Source organism: Anser brachyrhynchus, assembly GCF_964034855.1.
Source record: "Anser brachyrhynchus genome assembly, chromosome: 7".
In the NCBI taxonomy this organism is placed as follows: domain Eukaryota; kingdom Metazoa; phylum Chordata; class Aves; order Anseriformes; family Anatidae; genus Anser; species Anser brachyrhynchus.
The window spans coordinates 3,270,132-3,295,389 of record NC_137701.1 but is presented as its reverse complement, the minus strand read 5'-3'; the positions used below and the strand labels follow the sequence as shown (position 1 = coordinate 3,295,389).

The 25,258-nt window shown below is 37.7% G+C and overlaps 1 protein-coding gene across 10 annotated transcripts in view; it reads right to left on the bottom strand.

Moving 5' to 3' along the window:
* The window catches only part of HECW2 (HECT, C2 and WW domain containing E3 ubiquitin protein ligase 2), a 187,963-nt gene that overhangs the window by 9,417 nt on the left and 153,288 nt on the right, over positions 1 to 25,258 (bottom strand). For all 10 annotated transcript variants that reach the window (XM_080599872.1, XM_080599874.1, XM_080599878.1 and 7 more), the window contains 11 exons: positions 23,687 to 23,770; positions 22,294 to 22,403; positions 18,201 to 18,321; positions 15,918 to 16,031; positions 12,102 to 12,254; positions 9,959 to 10,057; positions 8,115 to 8,244; positions 7,397 to 7,543; positions 6,707 to 6,821; positions 5,895 to 5,980; positions 4,634 to 4,746 (listed from right to left, as the gene is read on the bottom strand). In XM_080599872.1, the coding sequence (XP_080455998.1) occupies positions 4,634 to 4,746; positions 5,895 to 5,980; positions 6,707 to 6,821; positions 7,397 to 7,543; positions 8,115 to 8,244; positions 9,959 to 10,057; positions 12,102 to 12,254; positions 15,918 to 16,031; positions 18,201 to 18,321; positions 22,294 to 22,403; positions 23,687 to 23,770 (1,272 nt within the window). The remainder of the gene's footprint in view (positions 1 to 4,633; positions 4,747 to 5,894; positions 5,981 to 6,706; positions 6,822 to 7,396; positions 7,544 to 8,114; positions 8,245 to 9,958; positions 10,058 to 12,101; positions 12,255 to 15,917; positions 16,032 to 18,200; positions 18,322 to 22,293; positions 22,404 to 23,686; positions 23,771 to 25,258) is intronic.

Here is a 25,258-nt window from a genome sequence, read left to right as displayed (position 1 = left end):
TACTGTATTTGTAATCATAAACAGTCCACTTCAGTATGATGAATATGCATAAGTTATTAGATTTGATGAAAGATTAAGAAATATGCAAGATATACAAGGAAACAATCCCATAGTAATAAAGAACAGACAAATTGGATGCTCTTCCTTGTACATTTCCTCAGCACATAGATCATGTTGCTGGGAAGTTACTGCTTGTGCTGATTTACACTGTGTATCTGGCCCTGCAAGTCGACGACCTTTAGAATACTACTTTTTGTAATTACACAAAACTATGCAAGTAGCTATAACATACCATCCTGTTTTCTGAAGAGACAAACCACGTGGTTTATTTCTCAGTTTCCAAAGTCCATCTGCCTCAGTTTTCTGAGGCTTTGAACTGACTTTTGAAACCTCTTCCAGGGAATGAAAAGGGAGATGACAAAAGTTTCTTCTTTTAGTAGAACGGGTGCTCTTGCCTGGCTTCAGTGTAGGCTAAGGAAGATACTTTCTAAAGCACCATAGTGGATGAGCCTGCTCTACTGAAATAGATAGAGCTTTTAATGTGGCATGTTCTTGAGGAAGAAATGATAGGAAGGAAAGCTGGAGGAAGTATCTTTCCCACTTTGAAGATTTATACTAAAAATTGAATTTTGCACCCCTAAATACAGTATGCTTGAAAGTACACTCATAGTATATACTGTATAGTGGAGAGAGCATTTCCCCAGCCTGTACTCCAGGAGCCTGATAAAAATTCTTCCACTCTGCCACCCCACTAAGGCTCTTGAAGGAAGGCTTTCTCTGTACTTCTGTTTTGCCTTTCCAAAATTCTTACAAAGTAACAAGTAAACTATTATTGCCTTCATTATTATGACGATGATTTAAATAGAAATTTCCACTTAGAAGAAAGAGGCTGATTTAGACCCAGCAGCAAATGGGCAACTGGAGCACAGTGTCTGGAAGGGCTTAGTGACTGCTCGGGTTCAGTGAAGATTGTGGAAGAGTCTTAGGCAATTCACAGCCTAACCACATGCTTCTGCTGCTTGGGGCTGACAACCACTCATTAGAAGTATGGATCATGCTGTGTGGGCTGTAAAACCACAACTTATAAAAGACACAGTATATAATTAGTGAGGGATTCATTACAAGCTGGTTTAATAGTAATTTGGCATATTATCTACATTTATTAAGAGAATTGAGTTTTATCTTAATTTTAAGGGCAATTTTAAACACATAATCACCTACTTTGGAAAACCAAGTCATTAAAGAAGACAAAAACTTAAGATCTTGGCCTACTGAGGGAACGTATGCCTTTCTCACCCTCACAAGAAAATTTTAAGCCTCCAGGAGGAAAGGTTTTTCTTCTCTGGACAGCATTTTCCCATTCCAACATACCAAACCATGTGGACACTAATTGTTCATCTTCTTGGACTCACATTTGATGACATAAGGAAAAATACCTTGGTTCCTGAAGTCTAAATTTCCAGGCAATCTCCACTTCATTACATGTTGAACGGTATTACAGCAGTAAAATAGAGTGACTTAGGGTAAAGTCTAGCAGCAAGGTGCATGCTATTTGCATATGAATCATTGCATGCATTACCATTAGCTCCTATCTGTACAGCAATGAAAGCTACCTGGAGCACAACCAACTTCTTAGCAAGGAAGTGAACTGAAAGAGTAACAGTCCCCCTGTTGATTTAGTCTGATATACAACACAACGTGAAAGAAAGGAATAGAAGTGGCATCAGGGATAGCAATAGTTAAGCCAAACTCATAAAAATCAGCCTTTTCAGGGCCTTTCATGTGCTACTGACTTACTACTGTAAAAGACAGTGATATCAGCTAAGCAACCTGATGTGTCTCACAGAAATCTCACTATTTTGATTCAGCTCAACTGATTACACAGCAATCAGAACAGTGTAAGCTCCATAAATATCAAATTAATATGTTTGTGTTTATATTCAGAGACATTTATACCACAATCACAAACCTACATAACTATATTAGTTGCCTTCTGTGCCTCAAAATCAAGAAGAAGAAATAGGGACAGGTGTTTTCGTGTGTTTTTAAGCTGTGCAGTAGTTATTTTAGAAACAGGAAAAAAAAAGCAAAATCCACTGACTTGTTGAATCCTAGCTTTTGCCACACTCATGCCAAGCATTACCAGATTTTACAAGCACTCCCACTGAAATTAAAAGAGCAATTTACAAACTGTAACACTGCCACAAGTGAGTGATGGTGCCTGAACACAAATGCTTTAGTTATCTGAGAATCAGCAAGAGTCAAAGAGTCCTAGGGCAGCATTCTCATCAGATCCAGCAATGTGTTTACACACAGGACTTGTTTGGAAAACTGAAAGTTTGCTATTCAGGATCACTGTTAACAATGTCTTACTTTCCAGCCAGTACTACTTGGTGTTTGCACAGTAAGTCTTTGAAGCTGGTGAGACTCGGGCTGAAGCTAGACTGTACACAGGAACTAGATATTTTAAAATGCAAATACAGCTTTCTGCTTAGGGCTTAGTCCATTTAAGTGTAAACGTGGAAGATCAGTTATTTTTTATGAGGTCAAAGTTCCACATATGAATGCCAGGAATTGCTAGCTCACAACAACTGTAGATGTTTGTCATACACAGTTGTTTATTTTAACAAGCACTGTAGCATTGGGTTACTTGAGCTTTCGCATTTGTGAAAGTATGTTAAAAGCTATCTACAGAGACAGAAATCAAATGTTTCCTAAACAAGGGAATCAGAAATTAAAACTGAAGTGCATGATTCTCCTAAATGCGAAGAGCTGGCATTTCCCCCTTACTTGCTGAACTGAATATGGTAGTTTATATTCTCTACACATTTCTCCGTGTTGCTCTACAAGAAGTAGTTTTATTCTGCAGTTTATGACAGTCAGGGCTCTGCACAATCTTTTCAGAGGACATTCTGAGTATCCTGTTCAGGCAAGTCCTGACCTTTTCCACACTGCAAGCTGTGCTTGTTAGCACCAGGAATTTCAGTATTAGAGAACATGCAGATAGGCTTCCACAATCCACTTTCTTACTTAAACTTAAAAAAAATGATTAGATTTAGGTCAGGAATAATTGAAAAAGAAAATCAAAGCTTTTTCTTTTTTAAACAGAATCAAAACTAGCCCATAGGTCATTCATAACAAAGTAGGCTTATCTGACTACAAGGTATCATGAAGCCTCTGAAAGACTTTAGTTTGAAATATCCATTTCCAGAATTTGCTTATCTTGTACCATAAGGTGGCAAGATGGCTTTGTTTAAAGGCTACCTGCCATGTCTGTGGATTTCACACTGCTGTTTCTGTTTCTTTGACTTTCTCAGTGTGGTTCAAATGGCAGCCTGCAGGTCGGAGAGAACCCAAGAGATGTCCCTGCCTCTGACATTAAGCTGGAGAAAGCAGCTAAGGGTTGCTGGTCAGAGAAACTCTCCATGTGTTGGACAACCATTTTGTGCCTAAAACTAGACTCTGAATGCAAGTTATTCCTGAGGAATCTGTTTAGGAGGAATGGGCTTAGATTTAGGTTGAACTTCCTCCATGGATCACTCCAGACCAAAGCTACTACCGCAAGTTACAAGAAGCAGACTAAAAGCTGAGATGTGGCTAATCAGTTAGTTCACCTACATTTTACATGTTAACTGTATTTCTAACAGCTGTTAACTCATTCTAGAGACTGCAGAATTCCAGAACTGGATGAAAGGGAAACTTCCGGAAACGTATCAGCTTCCTCACGATATGGAAAAGGCTGGAACCTGCAATTTTATTTATTTATTTATTGTCAATGAAGTGTTCATGCTAGAAGGGGTTTCTTATATCAGTCAAACGTCATTATTCTAGTCCTGGTATTGTTACCATTAAGCTTGGAAAAAAACTCTCTTTTTCTGTCTTTACAAAATCAAACAATTAAAAAAGCAACTTTTTTTCACATCGTACTTTTTTTTTCTTATCCTACTCCTCCAAACATGTCACTACCCAATTTAAATGCTGCTTCTTGTCTTCAAGGCCTTGCACAACTCAAATCCTGCTTGCATCTTGGACTCTCATACTCTTTAAGTCAAACAACCCTTTACTCAAAATACACCTTTTCTGCAATTCGCAGCTTGCTTCTTCCAGACTTGCACACAGTTTTGGTATCAAATTATAAAAATTACACAACTAAACTCTACTTTAAAGGCTATGTGCATCCCATTCTAGAAGTTTGGCATTGGCTTTCACTCAGACATTGTCACAGGTGCTATTTTATTTTAATTTGCATTAACCTTGCTCCTAAATGATGAACAGCACCTTCAGCAAGTAAATACTTGCAGATTTAATCAAAATGTAACAAAATCAAGTTTAGATATCGCTAATCATTCTAATATCATTTTCCATTTAAGTAAGCATTGACATATAGATGTCAGCCTCAGTTACACTGCCGTGTCCATCTTATGAGAAAAAAAAAATGAGTTCAAAGAAAAATGCATGCATCAGACAGTGGAACAGTGAGGACATAAATTTCCAAGTAAGGCAAAGTATATTCACATATTCACTTAAAACTTGATTATGTTTCTCAAATGGCTTATCTGCTGTTCTAGTAACTAATATTCCAATGTACCTCTAGTATTAACATCACTAATGCAATTTTTACACACAGTTGTACCTTGGAAGAGCAGTGATCTTCCCCCACTTCTCCACACAGAACCTTCTTGGACCATTGCTCCCTCTTAGAGAGGCAAATCCTTCGTAAGGTATGCTGGATGTGCCTGTAACAAACTGCCAGTACAAACAAAGCATCAAGGGTACTGGATGCAGATGGTGCAGGTTAGGAATTTATTTATATCAGCACACTCACTGCAGTTAAAATGCTTACATGAAAATATTTGTAAAATAAGGAAATTTGTGACACACAAGTAATAGATGCTACTTTAAATGTACGATAAAGGAAAACATGCCGTTTCCTGATAGGGCTCTAGAACAGACAGGTTCCCAGAACAATTTCCTTCAAAGCATACTCTTTGAAAGCCATAATAAGAGTAATTATGCTACCTAAGTACTGTAGAATAAAACACCATTAATACCAAGTTATTTCAGCTTAGGCCTAAGTCATTTTTTTCCTACTGTTTTTATTCTGTATGAAGAGTAACTAAGAAAATGGTAATCATATAGGATAATAGCTTTGTGTAAGGCCTTTTTGGTCATGTGGATTTCAATATTGCAGCAATGAATACTATAAGAAAAGGACTAAATTCTGAAGCAACGTACTTAAAGAAAATCCTTCATCCTACTCATGGGTAATTCAATGATCCAATGTAAATTCTGATTTGATAAGAGCTCAAACACATGGTATGGTTGGGGTGTGGGGTTGTTTCTTTACAGTTATAATGGAGATAACCTGTATTTCATAAAATTTAACTCCATAGTAAGCCCACATGTATTCCTGTGTTGAAAGGAGTTTGTCCTTCATTAGCAAAATTAATTCTGCAGGCTGACTTAGTGAAAATTGAATTGGACTAATTTTCAGGTTTTCATCATCATCTTCTAATTTGAAGTACTTTATCTTACATCTAAGCTCTTTCATAAGCTGTACAAATATTATAATTTCTACCAAATAGCAAAACCAATTACAGTTTTTCAGCTTTAGTAGTCTTTATGCTTTACTGTCTTCACTAGTCTAAAACACTAGCAAAGGATTATTGACATCAGATGGTTTATCTTAAACTTATTTTTTACAATAGAAAACTATAAAAATATAGACCGTGAGCTTTAGTCACTTAAAATTTTTATGAGTCTCTTGAGGTTATTCAGGTTACTCCCATTAGCCATCATCATTGTTTTTGGCTATCATACACCTAGGCAGAACTATTTTAACATCTAATTTTAGTGATGCAAACTATTTCTACACACAACAGTTGATTTCCTACCTGCAAAAGTCTTAGTCGTTGTTCATTGTTGAACCTTTCCACAGCAGCCCAGAACCACCGAATTACGATGTGATTGTCATGATAACCTGTTAAAACAAGAAGAGCCTTTATACCTTTAGTATTATAAAAGTGGTTGAGAGAGCAGTTAATAAATATTTCCTAATTTGGCCCTAGCCACTGTAATGCCATATTTCTTATCAAATTGCAGCGAAAGGCAGGAGCTGAGAGAGAACTCCTCCTGAAATAATTACAAATCTTAGAGAATTAATTTACTATGACAAAAAAAAATAAATCTCTTTTGCAAGCATGTCTTGCACTATTCCATCACTAATAGGAAAGCCAATTCTTGAAGTATTCCAGTGCCCTGCTCTTTATGTATTTAAAAGTGCAGCGTTTCTCTTGAAGGAATTCCCAAATCTCCCATCGTTTTTAACAGTTCTTAACTAGCAGCCTGCAGTTGCTGGGATTACTTCTGATTTCCTATCTTCTTTGAGAGTGGAAAAGAGGTAATGAATGTTTACCATTTCCATTTATCCCCAGTGTCTTGGTGGTACTCTACTAGTGTGCTAGTGAGTACAGTACCTTCTGTGGAGAAGAGTGCTTTTTGATGCTGTCCAGACAAAAAGAGGTAGGGGAAAATTGCAACATAGCAAACTAAGATGGACAAAATACCTTCTCCTAAAACAAACTTAGCCAGAGAAATGCAGAATATACTGAAGATGTATCGCACAGGATGATACATTAGACACCTAGAAACTGGGTAATTTCAGGTCCCCCAACACTGTCAATGAACAAATAAAAACAGAACTTACCTCCTCTATATTCTGTATTATTTCTCCAGTCACTCAAGTCAATTTCTGCTGTTCCAGCTATAACCAGTTCCAGTTCTCTTGCATCAAATACAGACACAAGCCTTGCATCAACCACCTGCGAAAGGAAAGAAAAAAGGCTTGTCTCTTACTAAGACACTTATCTTTATAAGACATTTGTCTCACAAATAGAAATAATTGTTTTCTTTTTAAAGGCAAATACATGGACCTAATTTCTTAAGCTGCAGTTCCATTCAGTTGCATTGGAGGACCACAGACTTTGGGACAGAAATTTATTGGCAAATATTGAAGTATTTCAGGACAAATTAAGTTCAATACATTCAATTTAATTGTTCATGATAAGACAGGTAAGAGAGAAACACCTTGAAATACACTCACATGTGCAATGCTGAGTATGGCATGCACTCAGAACCTCAAAGGCCCAAAGCAGAGACAAACTGGTCACTTTAGCAAGCATTCACTGCTAATCATACAAATAACGATCAAAAGTATTATAACCACAGCATTTAAGTCAATGACTAACACTGATTTTTGCACACACAGATATCTGTAAGGACACTTCTATTTGTATATGATGCTTTTTGTGATCGCGTATTTAGGAAGTAGGAGAGAAATATTTTGGGGAGATAAAGGAAGAAATGAAATTTCAGCTGGATTTTTTTTTCTTTTTACCTCATAAAAACCACGAACTAGGCTTTCCGTTTGTTGTACAACTCCTCTCTCAATTCTCCATTTTACCATTCTTTCTATATATTCTTTCTTGTTCTTTTCAGTGACTGGGATGTTGGCACCTCCTGGCTTTAATTCCCGTTCTGTGATCTTAGAGGAAAATGACCAAGTGACAATATAGCATTATAAAGACAAAATAAATAATTATAATGATTTAAACTTCTAAGTTGAAGTAATTCCTCAAAAGCACTAGCCAAGACTGACTTTAGCAAATTGGAATATGTGAAACAAGAGAACATAAAACACATCTTTTTGGGTTAAATTATATTTAGTCCAAAGTAAGAAGAATAAACTGAAAAGAAAAAATGATCTTCACAAAAATTAAAGTAGTAAAGTCGCTGAAGTATTATAACAGCAAAGGTGTTGTGATACCTTTGAATGATAACTCTACTGCAAATAAATTTAGGGAAACCACCTCCAACAAAACAATCCAAAATTTTTATGTTTCAGATAGTTTCCAGAAAATCTCCTTAACCAGAAATTCATGTTTGACAGGTTACAAATGATAATTACTCCTGAGAGTTCAACGTTGTTTTCATCAACTAGAATTTTACAAAACCAAGTTCAAATTAGCATGGAATGACAGTCATTTTTCTGTCCAAGTGAATATTTATCTAGCAGTAGAATACACAAAGGAAAGGAAATTAAAAATATTGCACACCTGCCCAAAAACTTCTTCATTTACAGTAAATGTGAGGTCTAGGATATCATGTATATCATTGTCCTTCATCCACTGCAAACTCTGGTGAAACTCCTCATCAAGATATTCCAGGTCACTCAGGTCACAGAGTCTAACATAAACAAGAAAAAGATACATAAATACAGCTGATAGCAGCAGTGTGTGCTCAGTAACCAAACTCAGAACGGTACTGCGAAATAGACTGAGATTAATGAGAGCTAAGAGAAAAATCAACAGAATAAAGAAGATACCATTTCAAATCTCTCTTTATTGGCTTAACAATAGCAGTTAATGTATAAGTAAAACTGGTTTTGTTCATGTACAAAAATCCAAAATTTATTAACTTGCTTTTCAGGCTTACGGTGAGTCTGTCCCATGTTTTCTGAAAATACATAGATTGAAGAGAGAAAAATTTCAAATCATAAAAGAAATGGTAAGTTTTTAACAACAGAAAACTACTGTCCTTTTTGCTTATGGTCCTACACTGCCACCTCTCATCTCTTCACTGTGCAAAGAAGTCTGTTCACATAGCCTGCTTAGCATAGGAATATCTTTTTTTTCTCCTTAAAAAAAAAAAAAGTTTTTGCCATGTTTCTCCATACGTGGTCCTTCTTTTACAAATTCAGTCTGTAAGCCAACTGCCCGTTGCCAACTTTTAACAGTTTCTTCTCCAAAATTTGAACACGTGAGCTGCTAAAAATGTTTAATACTGGGTTGGTAGTTTCTGCCATTCTCCTTAAGTCTGGGTAATATCATGTTATGTGAAACAGGACACTGGGGCTAATCACTAAGCAAGCTGCTTTTCAGCTGCAGGGTTCCCTGCCTGCTCCCATTCTTGGGCATGTATAAAGTCAGCAAGTAGTCCTGTACTTCTGTTGGATACTCTAAGTGTAGTTGAAGTGGCATCCTGCAGTAACAGTCCATACATCAAGGCTGATGGATTTGGCACAATGCCCCATCTGCAGAGATAGATCACGAGCTGAGATGGCGAAATTGCATATACTACACTGCGTACAAAGGCAGACACACCATCATCCACCATTATCTTTAACTTAACTGTTCAGAGAACCACCAACTTAAACCATTGATTTAATATGGCAGCCACCCAATATTAGTATTAAAGTCAATCCTTAGTCCTCATCCTTACTAGGTCTTAGCACTTAAGTACTTTAAAAACATACATGCAACAGGAATGGATGAATTACTCCTCACTATTAGAATGCACGTTTTAAAGAAAAAAATATCCTTCCAGACTTCTCAATAACAGCTTTCAAATTGAGGACAAAAATGAAGCGCCTTAAGTTCATTAGGTCTTAACTTCCAGACACACTGAGCAAGTGCAGCTCTCATTGTTTCAGCCAGAACAGCAGCAGTAGTTCTGAAAATCAAGTCTGAAGTATATCAAAGTAAAACTCCTCAAAATGGAGATTGCCAGCAATCAGAGAATGCGGGTCTTGCAGTCTAGGTTATGAAGTGATTCATATCCTACCCTATGAGTCATTACAAGACAAATTAATAATATCTCCACTAGTATCTGAAATAAAACCACAGCACTACATTCAACTAGCTCAAATGTAAGATTTTGGAGAAGAAAGCTGATAACATTGCTAAAAAAAACATGAGGTTTTCATACAGATCCGCAGGAAATCAGTAAGAAGAACATCTCAGGTTATTAGGTAACTGGCTAATACCACAAGCAGCAACAAGTAAGGTTTTAAAAAATGATGGATTAAAATGAAATGACCGCATAATTTATTGGTACACAAAATGGCATCATCTGTGGGGAAGGAACCAAACAGAAAAGGAGACAGAACAATTCCACTCACATTCGGAGAAGGGCTTTATAAAAGGGTCGTGTAAAGAAGGCATCCAGCAAATATTGATGTATCAGAGCAAGACCAAGGATTCGACCACTAAACCTGAACCTAGAAGAGAAAGAGTTACAATCACTATACTGAGACTGTGGTTTGTACACTGCTCTTTCATCAAAACTTACTTATACTTCCAAACAGCATTTTAAAATCAGACTGCTATATCTAAATTGTGGTGTTAGGTGTTTTGTTTTTTTTTTGTAGTTGTTGTTTTTAAATTCTTTTATTTTTGTTTCTTTTACATTCTCACTAGGGCACAGAAAAAATACAAGTCCGCTCAATATGGAAAATCCCTCAGATACCTAAGTTGCAACTTCTCAGAAATGTCAAATCTGTATTTAACCCAATCAACCTTTGCAATGTTATGCTCTTTTTAAAAGCATATCTTCCAAAATAATAGCCACTATTTATTTTCTTCAGACACCCCATATAGAATTAACTTGTTTTTGTGTCACTGCAAAGCTGAAAGTCCTCCCCTCCTAACCCTTTCTCCCAGCCTGGCACTTGTTGCTGTGTTCCTTTTCTGTTTACAGTGGCTCCTTGCTTTTTTTAAAAAAACAACAACAACAAACCACATGTATCTTAGTGCTCTCCAGCTCCACGTCAAAGCAATCTAAATGATCTTCAATCCCCTGGTGGCATGGTGGAGAGGAGTTTGATAGATTTCAGATCAGATGGCAGCAACTTTGTAACATTAAGGGTCTTTGCAAATATGCCCCTGAGAATAAAGATCCATTGTCAAAAACCCTCTACATCTCTGGAACTAGACTTTAGTGCTCCTAATGTTCACGAAATCATTTTTCTTAATCTTTCTGTTTATGCATCCTCAGCCACATTTCACCTGGAAAGATTAGGGCTTTACTGTACCTGCCTGTATACAGGCTTTGCAAGATGAGGATGCAACGCACAGAGCCTTCTCCTTCCATGCATAACTGCTTGTCACAGCTACTTTTTTTGAATTCCCCTTGAGGCTGTACAAGAGCAGTGATGTCACTGGCACCAGCACTGCCTAGAAGAAAGGGATCATGCCTCCCTCACCCCAGACAAGGTCTCTGGTCCCACACTGTGGAAGCCAGGGATGAATACAAAGTGCTGGCAGAAGCTTCACAGCACCAAAGGTTCTTTCTCCCCTTTTTGCCATATTGTTTTGCTTTTCTGGGACAGCACAAACCATTTATTGCTGCAGTATTGGAGTTCAACATGTAGGTTGATTCAACTAACTGAACATAGCCAACATTTAATTTTCTATTCATTTTTTAAAACTAGTAATGAGATTTCCCTCAGATATTCACTCTTCACAACTGGTTTCCAGTAAATAAGAGACTAGTTCATATCTGTTGTACACAGATGAGCAGGTGCCATTCCACTCTTACTGTAATCTACCTACTTACACAGCACAATTCTCCATTCACAGAAAACCTTTATCAGCTTTTGGAGATGCCATGGTTTAGATGATGAGAAAATGATTTAAATTGGCTAATAATTGTGAAAATGGCATTAAAAAAATCCTTGCCGACTATTTTAGAACTGTGTGTGTATGTACAGACTTTTGCGTAAGAGCTATGCAACCACCAGTCTTTTTTCTCCCCTATAATTAAGATACCTCCATAGATCTGCTTCCAGTAAATACGTGTTGTTGTTAGTGTGTCCGTCCCACCCCCCCCAACTAAGGAGACCTCACGCTTTTTAGGAAGTCCCAAACAAATTATATACAGTAACACCTATTTGAAAACTCCCTTAATCTACTTAGTTGACAAAAAGCCAATGTATCATGCACTTTTTTTTAATGCACAAGGAGTTAATATTGCTTTCATGAAATGACTGTCTGCTAATGTACAAGAAATACAGAGTTGCGCTGTGAGAAAATCCCATGACACCCGTTCCAAATCACACTTTTGCTGACCTTGTGAGAAATAAGATCATTTAAAACCACCACAAGAGAAAGCAAAATGAAGAAATGCTGAAGAAATGCAATTATTTTGCTGCTGGATAAAAAGATAAAATTATGTTTTATATGTCTGAGCAAACATGAAGTGTTCTCTGCATGTGGGAACAGCAGAAAACAATCTGAAAACAAAGAAAGAGAAATAATTCTTACCACTCATGGTGATTGTCTACAAAAGCAGACATGGGACTTATTTGTACTGTATAGGTATCGTTGGCTGAATATTCAAACAAACCATAATATGGATTGAAGAGCTCTCTAGATACCAGGAAAAAAAACTCTCTTGAAGGTCCACTGTAGTCCAACCTTTAAAGAGAAATTTGACATTATTATAAAGTGTTTATTGTGTGCAAAGGAACACTTTCTCAAGTTTACATTCCTTACACTACATTTTCCATTAACATTTCCTAAGATTTTAACCAGAATCCTTATCCTGCAGATTGCTTAATGCCAAGGGATGTGAAGTCCTTGTGGGGATCTTCTGAAATGGAATGAAATGCTCTACGCAGACTGCCTTCATCAAAATTTTTGGCTCCAGCTGTAATGGTCGTTTGCCATGGGAATATAACCAAATAAATGGAGGAGGGGAGGGGAGGGGAGGAAAGTGTCTGAGAGGAGAGGGAAGAAACATGAAAAGATACAGCATTAGACCAATCTGCATTGGACAAATTAAGAATGAAAATGAAAAATGGTCATATTTTGTCTGTGCAGATGTACAACAATAGGACAGTTTGAAGGGCAATATTTCTGTTTTTCCTAGCAATATAACCTGAGATTACTTAAGTGATTTATCTTTCTTGGTCTAAATTTTCTTGTCTGTCTTCCAAAGTTGAGTGCATTTAAATGTCTTTTGGAGAGTGTATTTCCTTTGGTTTTTTGCTATTTCAAGATTCCAGTACTAATGAACAAGGAATCTAAATAACCCCTTCTTCCTGAATCATAAACAAACTCATTGCTGACAAAGCACTAACACTGAGTTTTGACATTATGCTGCAGGTCACCAGTGAAATGAGTTGAGTACAAAGTTAATGCTTTGGTAGAGATAGAAAACTAGAGATTTTCCTGCGTGGAGCAGAGTTTACTATAATCTTAACAAATATATATCTAAATGCTTCTTCTTCTATAGCTTGAAGATTTCATGCTTAACTTTTATGAAGGTCTTGCTTTAGTACTACAACAATGCACAGCCAAAAGTATCGCAGAGAAGGTCAGCTTTTACATAGGACTCCTGCAAGGTTTTGGCTCGTGAACTTTTCAAGAAGACAGACACAGATGAGAGTGGTTTGTAAGGATGAAGTTGTCAGGCAAGTAGAAGTTAGGTACCATTATCAAGTTGAGGACAAAGCCTCTTTCTTCTGTTGAAGGAAAAATATTTTCCCTTCAGTCATTTGGAAGCACTTAGCTTCTGCGAAGCTTCAGAAGTGAAGTACTGAAACAGATTCTTACCCTGGCAAGGACAGATTCCATCCTCAAACTGCAGAAAAAATAACAGTTTGATATCATGGACAACTGTTAGATCTTAATCTTGGCACAAATACCAGATCAAGAAAAGGGTCATCTGGAAGACTCTTGCAAACTTCTGGGATAATTAGATTCACTATGAAATCTGAAGATGGAATAGAAACTGTGTGCTTGACTATCAGCCATTGCACACAGCTCCTTTTGTACACAGTGTTATTGTGAGTCATGTTAAATAAATCAATCATGAGAGTCCTGCACTGTCAGTCAGATTTATCCCACAATTAAAGGCTTGGCACAAGGGTGAGAAAACTTCATACAAGAGGTATGCAACCACACAACAGCTGCGACTGTGGGGCATTTGGGTACTCAGGAGCAGAGCAATATGTTGTTGGCAACATGACTCATGTCTCCTGGGAAGCACCATTAATACTTCAGCTTTACCACTCTAAAATGCAAACCAGCTTCTGCTAATATTTAATGGAACTTAGGGAAAGTAACTTTAAAGAATCATATTCTTTGCATCAAAATTTTCTTCGCTTTCACCACATGAAGCATGAATGCAAAAAACACTAAACTAGCATCACAGTCACAACTGTAGAAATTGAAGAGACTGACATTGTGAGATTTACAATAAAAGTTGTATGAATGGCAATAAACATGTCTGAATTACCCCACTTACTAATATACAAACATATAATATATACATATTAGTAAGTACATATAAAAAAAAAGTTACTCAAAGAGTTTTACTCTGTGAGGATTTAATTTCCCTTACTTTAAGTCTTACATCAAGACTACCGAGAGGCAAAGCAATGCAACAGTGAAATTCCAATGAACTGTCTTAAAAAAGAAGCAAATAGGAAACAATTTGCCTCCAGTATTCCTCCTCTCCTCCACTCTGACCTGTCTTTCTACACCTAGCCAAATGAATAGTTTGATGTGATACGTATCCTTGCACCATCTCTGATGAAACAATACTGTTTGCACATATCCTTTCTTCATTCAAAACAGATTTGTAAACAGAGAATTGACGTCATTTTAATTTGACTTTGCTCTTAATTAACTCATTCTTTCCCATTAGGAGAGAGTCTTGTGTAAAGCTGGATATAATGGCAACGGTATGTGTCACCTCCATTTCCAGGTCACTCTTCATCTTGCTGTACTGAGTGATGAAACGCAAAAGTCTGACGTCTGATGAAAGGAGACAGTCTATCTGGATCAATCTCTATCTCATGTATGATTTTCAAAATTTCCCTTTCATTTTTAAATCTGAGTCCAGGTTGTAGCTGTGAAAGTAAAGTCTGGTAGGGCTGTGTAAGACAGGCCTTGTTCCTGCATCCCCACCCTGCTCCATCAATATAGTGTAATCTCATCCTGCACCAGCCTTGTCATTCCAGTTCTGAGCTTTACCTCAGACAGCATAGCGATATTATTTATATGAACATGTCCATACTTGGCTCTCAGCTGTCAACATTTTTTATTTTAATACTTCACTAGGTCCTTATTAAGACTAAGCACTTCAGGGTAAACTTTAAATAAACAACAGTATTTAGGGTTTTCAAAGACAAGTTAACTTTATCTGATCTTGTATGAGATGTTTCTATTACAATTTAGGTGTTTTAAAGACTCACACATCACACGGCAGTAACACACGCTACAGGATTCCAAGAGCTGTGTGCTGCGGTTTCCTAAATATCAAGGAATAAAGTTTTGAATGTATTTACAAATACATTCATGAAATGTATCCATAACAATATATGTGCCTAATGCAAAAAGCTTTAAGATCTGACAAAGGAGACACAAAACAAGAGAGACAAAATAGGCCAATAGTTCGTTGTTCCAGTTTCACTTGCAAAGAAAATCTAACCACATCTTGCCTTGTACGGCACATCTGACAATCTATAAGACATCAGACTTTCCTGAGACACAGACTGAGCATTCTCCGAAATGACTTTGAAACGTCAGCAATATCTGTGTTTATCTGACAACTGGCAACAGCCTAATTGCTTTTATTTGTGATGCAGGCCCTGGCCTAGAGAGACAGTGAGTACCTCCTGCAGCTCTGAGGGCCTTCCGCTCCCACTGCCTTAGACACGAGCTAGGGATTAAGCATCTAGCTTATTCTGGAAGCATCCCCCCTCCAACAAGTGGGAGCTGTCTTTTAACAAGCACTAGAGATATAATGTCAGCACTGATAGAAAAGAAATATGAATAACATGAGAAAGCCGTTTGTTTTTCTCTTTGCTTTCCCAGCAACACTCTGAAACACACACTGACTACTGTGAAAATTCACAAACACATGTATTACTTCTGCAAAGGCAGGATGCATTACATTTCACAAGGCCTAAAAAAAATAATCTTGAACAGCTGTATGTTCTAGGCTTATGCATGTGGCATTTCCTGACCACAATCCTTCCTCTTTTCACTCTAGACCACAAAAAGTTTGGTGAAACAGCACAGCTGCAAGACAGAGTTTTGAGATCACATTTACTTCCCTGTTCTACTCACCCTTCTTCCCCAACAAATGTGACATAGAGCTTATTTCTCTGCAGGTCTTTTCTTGAGTAACCCATAATCTGGTTGAAGGCATCTTCTAGCAAGTGATCTCGCCTGATGATTAATCTGAAGAGCAAAATAATTTCGAAACAGCAATTCATGAACATGAGCCACACTTGGAAACATTTATTTACACTACAAGATAACAGGGTGACTTATTAGAGCACTGATACCTATTTTTGCTGGATAATTTGATCCAGATCAGGCAGCTTCTGTCTGTTAGATCCCTGAAGCATCTGACTTTATATTTCAGTAAAATGTCTCTTGTACAGAGATGTGTCATTTTAATTTTTCTACTCTCTTTCCTCCTTACATTACGGTCACAATGGGAAAGATCCTGAAGTAAGCATTTTCATTAAGTCTAAAATCCTTTTGTAAGGCTGGTCCTTTTAATCTATCTTGTTGTAAGCAAGAATCTAACCTTTTATGTAGAAATCAATCTCTTAACAAGGCAAAAGATGGAGTTGTGTGAAAGTCACTGAATGATAACTCCAGAACTGAACATCCCTACATTATCCCCAGCATAGGTGTGATGGGACAAGTTTAGAAGCAATTTCAATTATTCCTCCAAAATCAGACTGAGGCATCACATGTAAGAACATACCATACCTTTTAACAGAAAAATGGTGAGAGAAAGGAAACATCATAAAGATCTGAAATAAGAGGTGAAAGAATCCTACTTACTTAAACATTTCATCTTTTGTCAAAAAAAAAAAAAATGTTTAATTAGTTTCCTGAAACTTGGCTTGCCTTATATTCAAATAGTGCCTTACGCATGTGTTTGATCAGTCAGTCAGACCAAAGGTGGGAGCTGCGCCCCACACAGAGGCAGCTTGCCACTCCACACATCATGTTGCAAAGCCCTTACTGGCCTTACTGCTTGTGCAGTGATCAGTCTGTGGTTGCAGGGTGCTATCCTGCAGAGGACATAGAAGTGGAGAGGAGGAAGCCAGGAACTTGCATGGTACCTGTGCAATAAGAAGACCCAGGCAGCAGGCAAAATGTGCTGGGGTCCTGGTTTGAAAAAAAGGAGCAGGTCAGTGTATGCCTGGGGAAGGAACTCAGGGAAAACTTCTGTTTGAAGCCAGGCTGTCTTTCGACTTAAAAAATCCACGGTGTGAAGGCAAATAGGTCAGGTAAAAAAGGGTGCAAGAAATGTAATAGATCTTACAGGTAGCATCTTTACCAGCTATTTGCCCATGTATTCACGACAAAACCTTTATAGATTAAGCTTTAACTTTTATGATTTAATTACATTATGGGACAATAATGTTCAATCCCTGCATCTTAGGATTGTCTGAACAACATGATTTGAACTCTGTTTCAGTTGTGGAAAATTTTTAACAAGGTCATACAAACCAACTCTGGGCTCTGCACAAATTCCTGCAAAACATGAGGAGTGACTGGCTGGGGAAAAAGCATCCCTTATTCTAATAGAAAAAAAATGTTTAAAAGGGTTCTAGTGCCTCATGGTTAAGGGAGACAACTAGAGCAATGATTTGCTTGGGAGGATATGTACTTTCTCATTACAGTTGATTTTGATTTGCCTAAACTATGCGAGTTTTTACCTGGCACAAGACGTGGTAATTTAAAAAATTATGAAGGTATCTTTGATGAAGATCCTTAACATAACAGTATGTAATCACGACTGCCAAATAAGTGAAGCAGGAGAGACTTCATTCTAAGCACTCCAGCAGTCAGAGTGCTAAACTTAAAAATATTAACAGTTTTTAAGGTGATCCTTCAAATTTAATATTTAATTTTATGAGCCCTCTTTAAAGAGCTCATAAAAGAGGACCTCTTTATTAAAGAGGACCACACTATCAACACAGGCAAGGATATGCAAAAGATAAGAACATCTGCTTTTTTTCAACAGAAAAAGGCAGAAGAAATTATTATTATTTATATCACAGCAACTGCTAAAATAGAAGAGTTCAGATGCCAAAGGCTCTGCATGCCTTTTCAAAAAGCGCTTTTTGCCACTGTTTTAGTAGTATTGTTCATATGAAAATACAATTGTTGGAAATATGGAAAAAAAGAGCTTAGAACTCGCTGTATCCTCTGCTATTAATCACACGCTGGCACTAAGTCTTTTATGACAGGCTTTATATTTCCAGAAGTGCGAAGGTAACCATAACATCTACATTCCTTCTAAAGGGAAGAAGCTTGTAGACATGCAAGACAAGGCAAACTGCCTGAGAAATTAATCCATTTTCATGAGATTCTTCAACGTACTTCAATTTCCCTGGGCCTTGTCCATATCCTTTAGTCTCCAACTTCCTGTAAAAGTTCCTCAGCTTGGCTTCAAAATCTCTTTTGTAAGGAGCAGGAGCTCGGGCATTGGCACGCTGAGTACCTGCAGGAAGCAATAAACAAAGAATGAGCTGTAGTGAAATGAATTGATTAATATCCCATGCTCTACCGAAAAGACTCTAACAGCATGGGATGTGTTTGGTTAAGTCACCTTTATAAATGAGTATGCTGTGTATCTTCAAATCTGCTCTGCATCCAAGACTTTCTGGTTGCTCATTTCCAATAGTATCATGTTTCTAAAGCATGCCATAAAAGTGCAAATCCAGGTGAATGCAAAAGATTGATTTTAAAAAGCAGCATGATCAACTGGAAAGACTTAATTTTGTTTGCCACAGACACTTTACACCTAACCTTTAAAACAGTTCATGCTCATGAACTTGCTCATAAATGTTCTGCTCTGTTCTGTTTTTAATATTCTCGGGAAAAACAAGACCTCAGAAATAAAGTATAAATACTGTCCTCTGCTGTTCCCCAGTTGAATATACCAAGCTGAAAAAGGAAGACTTCTGGAAATTCCCCAGTGGAAGTTTTCCCTTGGGAAAGTACAAGAATGGTAAAGGTACCAGTTTTAAGCTTGTGGAACTTTTCATTTGTAACTGCAAGAACACACATGAAGATCTAAGTGAATTTCTCTTTGAGAATGTGTTTTTGAGGGTCAGTTTCTTAAAACTAGAGAGATCTGCATGCCAAAAAATTACATACCCCCCACATCTGTGCGTGCAAGTCCAGTATATGCAAATCAAGTTTTCAGTCTGATCTGTTCTGAATATTACAACTATTAGAACTTAAAACTTCCACTGCCTCCCTGGATAAATTACTTCAACTGATTTAATTGCAAGAAAGCGGGCCAAAGAGGCAGTTAACTCTAGCCCTGTGACTTTCATCTTCTCACCCCTACTTTTACGTTAAGAAATTACTTCCCTGTGTGAGTGTGTAGGCATCTCCCCCTCAAAAACCCAGAGGATATTAAAAAATTTCTCATGCCTTACAGTAAACATAGGTTTCTAACTACTTATCTGTAACTGGGGATCATCTAACAGGTCCATAATACACAGGAAATACAGTTTAGAAAAACGTATTTTAAATGTGTTTTAAATTGTATCGGTTCCTTACATGAGTTTTCTTTTGTCTCCCTGTATGAAACTAAGCCGGTACAGAAACATTTCTTGCTCTTAAGGGTGATGGCATGATAAGGTAAAATTTCAGGCTATAAGAGAGAGAGAACATGCACCCTCAAATGGACACATGAACAGGGGAAAAGCCAGCAGCTTGCTGAGCCACAGCCTATGTGGGTCTGAGAAAAAGGCAACGAGCACACCCTGCGGAAGTGGCTGCTGGAAGAGGCTGCAGTCATTCTCTTTGCAGAAACCAGAGAGGGAGAAGGAGTGAGATCGGTATTAACACTGAGTGCCATTCACCGGTGTTTAAAAGACCTATCTGACAAGAAAGACACTTGGCACTTGTTCTAAGCTCACAGTGACATGCAGGAGGACTAGCAAGTGTCAGGGAATCCTCGGAGCTCCAATGGGAACATGCAGAACCCCTCTGGAAAAACAGATCATGGTCATTGATTAATCTACAGTAGTTATCCTATTTTACTGAGAGCACTGAGGGTTTTGGATCGTATGCTTTCTCAGCTGAATTCTCTAGAAAACTTACAGAAATTTGAAACCGTAAACAGCCTTTTAATTATTGGCTTTTTCCCCCTACTTTGTTTATTCCACTTTGGGTCAAAGTAGGTACAAAATGTAGTCACCAAAAAATGCAACCAAAGGTTACTTTCATCTTAAGCCTTGAGGGAAGTTTTTGCTAAGAAATACCACAGAATGTCAATCTGGTAACGCATTACTTCATGGCTCAGAAATCCGCAGTATATTATTCTGTCAGCACATGACAAGTTCTCATTGCAAATCAGATGCATATGCCAAGAAATTCCTGGGCAATTATAGTGATTACTTCCGCCTTGGGAACAAAAGATGTTGGTGGAAGAGCTAAAAAATGCAGGTGATGTGATAATCACATTTGATTTTCAAAGAGATTATATTCTAAAAAGAGCAGCTTCATGACTATTCATCTTTCCCAAAAGAGAAAGTACAACTGATTGTGACTGATCTAAACAATGGATCCTTAACATGAAACCTCTTGCAGTGCAACAAAGCCAGTTTAGCTGATGAAAAAACAGAACCTCCATAGAAGTCATGGGCCATTTATAATTTCTGGTAAAAAAAAAAAAAAAAAAAAAGACATAGAACTTTATTTGTACACCAACACAAACATGCGGACTCCCAGGCAAACAGGGAGATTCAATGGTCACTGTATCTTTTTCTCTGCAATAGCATAGAGACTAGAATTTTGAGAAGAATGGGACTAAAGCCATCACTGTTCATTCTTTATTGTGTGCTACTTATTTGAGGAATAGACAAGAGTATCACATGTTATAGATTAAACACATTTTGAAATACTCTGTTGGACTGAAGCCCTGCCCAGCATGCTTTGGTGCATGTACTAATAACAAACAAATTACAACTCTGAAAGCCAAAAATGTTTTTACTCATAAGAGACTGCCAGGTTTGTAGTTGGAAGTAAGATGCATACAAGGAGATTCTTCCTTTCTTTGCAATGAAGAAATGGAACTGGGCAACAGTTCTAGCTAAACCATTTATGTACCTAAAGCATCAATTTTCCACTGAAGAATGCCATAAGATCATTAGTATCTTAAGATACTTTCTCTGAATACGTCCTACAGAGGTCCTATGCCCAGTAGAAGGATGAACTGCCACTCAGGACATACTTATGAATGTTTTTAATCTGGCTGCCTGAAAAGGCATAGCTTTTTGTCCTGATGATTGTAGACCAGGAAATTCCCATGAAAAGCACAATACCTCTTCTGATAAAATGTTCTTACTGTCTGGAACTACCCAGGATTGGTTGCATCCCAAAGGATCTCATTTATCTATGTTTTTGTTCTCTAATTTGTAGAAATCACTCTAAGCCACATCTGATATACCTTCTTGAGAACACTTAAGAATAGTGACATTCATGAACTTCTCTACTGTACTTAGCCTTCAAAGGTCAGATGAAACTTGACACATTTGATATAATTTAGTTTTGATCAGCAACATAATTAGTTAAAACATGAAAAATCGACTTCCTTCCACTCTGACGTGTATTTTCAGCCACAAGATGCTCTCATTCGAACTCATCTTGAGACACAACAATCTGGCTTTACGTAAATTCATTATCACTTACTGCCCCACAAACAGCGACATTTTAATGTAAACTTACTAGATCTCGTATTTTTAATTCATCGAGATCGTCAAGATTTGAAGGCATGAAGATCCTGGCATTAGCAGTCACTTGGTTGTTTCACATCAGTGAAGAACAAGTTTGCATGTTTTTACAAGTCAGAACAAAATCATAAACTCTGGAGTTGGAATACACCATTATTTTCTACTTGCAAAACACTTTGTGAGCCCAAGGCAATGGTTCACGTTTGATAGTGAAATTCAATCACACTGGCTGGCTTTGCTCAAAAATAGGACTATATCTTTCTTGTTCCTGGAGCAACAGAGCTTGGATCTTCTTGAAGATGGGAAGTCATTACATGCAGCATAACGTAAATGAAATTACAGGACTGGCTGTACTGCAATATTTTACAGATACCATCATAATGAAAGTACTGCAATGGAGAATGACATCAATTACAAGCTCACTGACCACTCAGAAGGTGCTTCAGCTCTTCTAACACTGCCTATGTAAAAGCTGGGAACCGCAGATACCAAAAGGTTAGGTTACAGTTTCCAAATGGCAGGCTCAGATTCAGGCTGCCATGAAATTCAATTTGGAAAGTAAACAAAAAAATTGTAGTCAAGCGAGTTTTCTACTGTCTTTGTTCTCTGACTTCTGGGAAGGCAGCAGGATTGTGCCACTTGCTTTACTGATTTGGAACTTGTCTTTATTGTGTATGAGATGGCTTCTTATAGCCCCTGCAGAAACTTGTGCCTGAGCAACTTACCTGGAGAGTTCTGAGGCGAGGACACTGGTGAGCCTCTTGGGGACTGGCAATAACTAGGATGAAGTAAGGCATGTGGCGGCACATATGACATGATCTCCTCTTCGAACAAGCTGGTAAAAAGATGCAAATAAAAAATAACACATTCATTTGAAAGAATTAATGACATTTTTTGCTTTCTAAGAAAAATCTCTAGTAACTAACCTGCTTTCTTTCATAGTCCCTTGCCTATTTCCACTATGCACACTTAGAGTCTTACAATATTATTACCATTCCCTCAATAGGATCTTGAAAGTTACTGGAAAGCAGTAGTTACTGCTTTGGGGGGACATTAATATACATAATGTGATGTTTGTTTTAAAGGCTAAAATATACTTAATCAACCTTTTAATATTTTTTCTCTCACTTGGATTGTTATAAACAAAGGGGTCAAAAACCTTAGTTACTCATTCCTGGAAAAAGGTCTGTCATACTGCACAAAGACCATGAACAAAGGCAAATATTCTAAGCCTCCAGGGTTACGATTCACATCTGAACTTGTTGAGTGTATTGAACTGTAAGCTTGTTGGCAGAACAAGTTATTTCCTTATTTTATCTTTAGGGATAACACTGTTGCTGAAACTGGTATGGCATCTAGTCTGTTCAGGTTGAGTTATTTCATGCCTCATCTAGTATCGCTACACAATATTTAATGGTAAAACAATAAACATTTTCAGCCTAATCATTGCATCTGTGTACAGCCTGTATATATTAAAATATCAGGTTTTTTGCACTGCTGACACAAGCAAAGCCAAAAATGCCAGAATAACTAGAATCAGAACTAATCTGATATCAAAGCCTATGTTGGATGTTAAACACAACACAGGTAAGATTAAACTGCTGAGACCATATGTTAAGTCTATTTTCAAAAATTGAGCTAAAGAAAAAATCACAAGCTGATCTTTTACTATAGAGCTTAAAAGCAATGCTCAAATAAATGATGTTTCTTACTAAGTCTGTTCAAGGAACAAATACCTAGAAAAATTTTTGCATGAGATTTTTTTCTAATTGATATTTTCTGGCACTTCTTTTTACATTCATTACCATGTGTTGTTCTCCTTAAAACCTATGTGAATCATGAGCACAGTGCTCTTGCCCTCACCTTTCCTCAGACAGAATATCATGTTCTGTCTCTGCTAGGAAAAAAATGTGAATTCCAAGCTAACAACTACCATCTAAAAGCTGAACCCCACAAAAATCAAAAACCTGGCCCTTAGGCTTTAGCTACCCCAGCTGCAAGTCCAAGTTCTGAGGGGGAAATGATTAGTCACTAAATCAGTACACTCTGCTCACTGAAAGACTCCTCAGGAGCTGCCACGGCATATACCATACATGCATCAAAAGCAGCAGTGCCTACCTGAGCAACATGACAAGGTCTGCATCACTGGATAAACGCACCAACCCAGGTGTTCCTTCTGTCCGGATGAACTGGATCTTCTCCCTGAGTAAGCAAAAAAAGAGTTCTAAAATATCTTTTGCAAATAAGGCACCAACATACACCCCAGCTAAAAGAAAAAGTACAGGGTATATCATAAAAATCTCTGGGTTATGCCTCTGTATTTCAGAAACCATTTTTTCCCCCTTCTCACACCACATCCATGTGAGCAGTAACATATTACAACCAAAAAGCTAATTTGTTCTCAAGAATGAGTCTCCTGTTGTCCTCATCGATTCGATGCTCAGGCTGCTTCAGGTAGTACAGCCATGCACCTAATAAAAATCAGTCCTTCAAGTTCATGCCGGCTGTGGACCTGAATTCAAAGCAGTAAGCGGAGCCCTGCGGGAGGAAATTAGTATTCAGAAAGTGAACTGCTTAAAGAGGCACTGTCATTTTTGAACCTTTGTACAAATGTAAGGCATACATTACAATGCTCGCTTGTGATTTTAAAAGTGGGGTTTTCAGAACACACTGTATTTAACACATCTTCTAGAAAACCTTTGCACTGTTTCTCACTCTCTGCCTCACCCAAGCACACACCCCTCCTCCCAAACCCAATCTGTTCACTACTGTGGAATCCATGCGTCCTAAACACTGCACATGGTAACATACTGTGGATTTTTAGAATCTCATTATGGATTTTTACGATCTATACTGAATATAATTCTTTGGATGATTTCTGCTCTTTCTCCCTGTAGAGATTTTTCCTGCGTTATAAAATGAAAGTACATCCTATTTATTTTCAGTATTATCAGTACAAGATAGAATTTCTCTCTATTACCATCATCATATGATTTGGCCTCGCTCTTAATGAGGAAAAGAGAACCAAATCCTGTAGTTAAAAACTATCCCAATTCCAAAGGGATAAACAAAACAAAACAGAAAAAAGCTCCACATAAGAACAGTAATATCGGCTCAGATCAGAGGTCCATTGACCCCACTGTCTTATCACCAACAATGACAAAGAAAACAAAAACAATCCCTGCAATCAGCATCGTAACAAGGGTGAAGATGAGTGCTGGCAGCAGCATGCAATTTAAACTGCAGTATGCATTTCTGGAGCACATCATTTCATGCACAGCAGTTTCATCCAAAAGGTCAAACCAAATTTCTTGTCATCTGTCTCTAAAACACTATGCACAAAGACTTTCTCAAACAATGGGCCTAATGTAAATTCCCTGGTAACTTCCAGTACTTTTACAGCATATTCAAGGGTTAAAAAGGGGCATGTTCAGGCTGTCCACAGCTCCTCAGTTCCTCCTTGCCAGGGTGGCAGTTGTGGCTGTAGCAGAAGCGTGTAATTCAGTGTTTCACTGTGAATACAGGTAATGAAGGTCAAACAACCACTTTGTCAACCCTGTGGTCCCAACACACCAAGACCCGAGTTCAGTCTGGAAGCCCCATTGCTTCTCTAGCACAGTGCTGAGCCAAAACTAACAAATGCTGCCCACCCATGAGCATGACCCCATAGTGCCCATGTCAGAGACATCT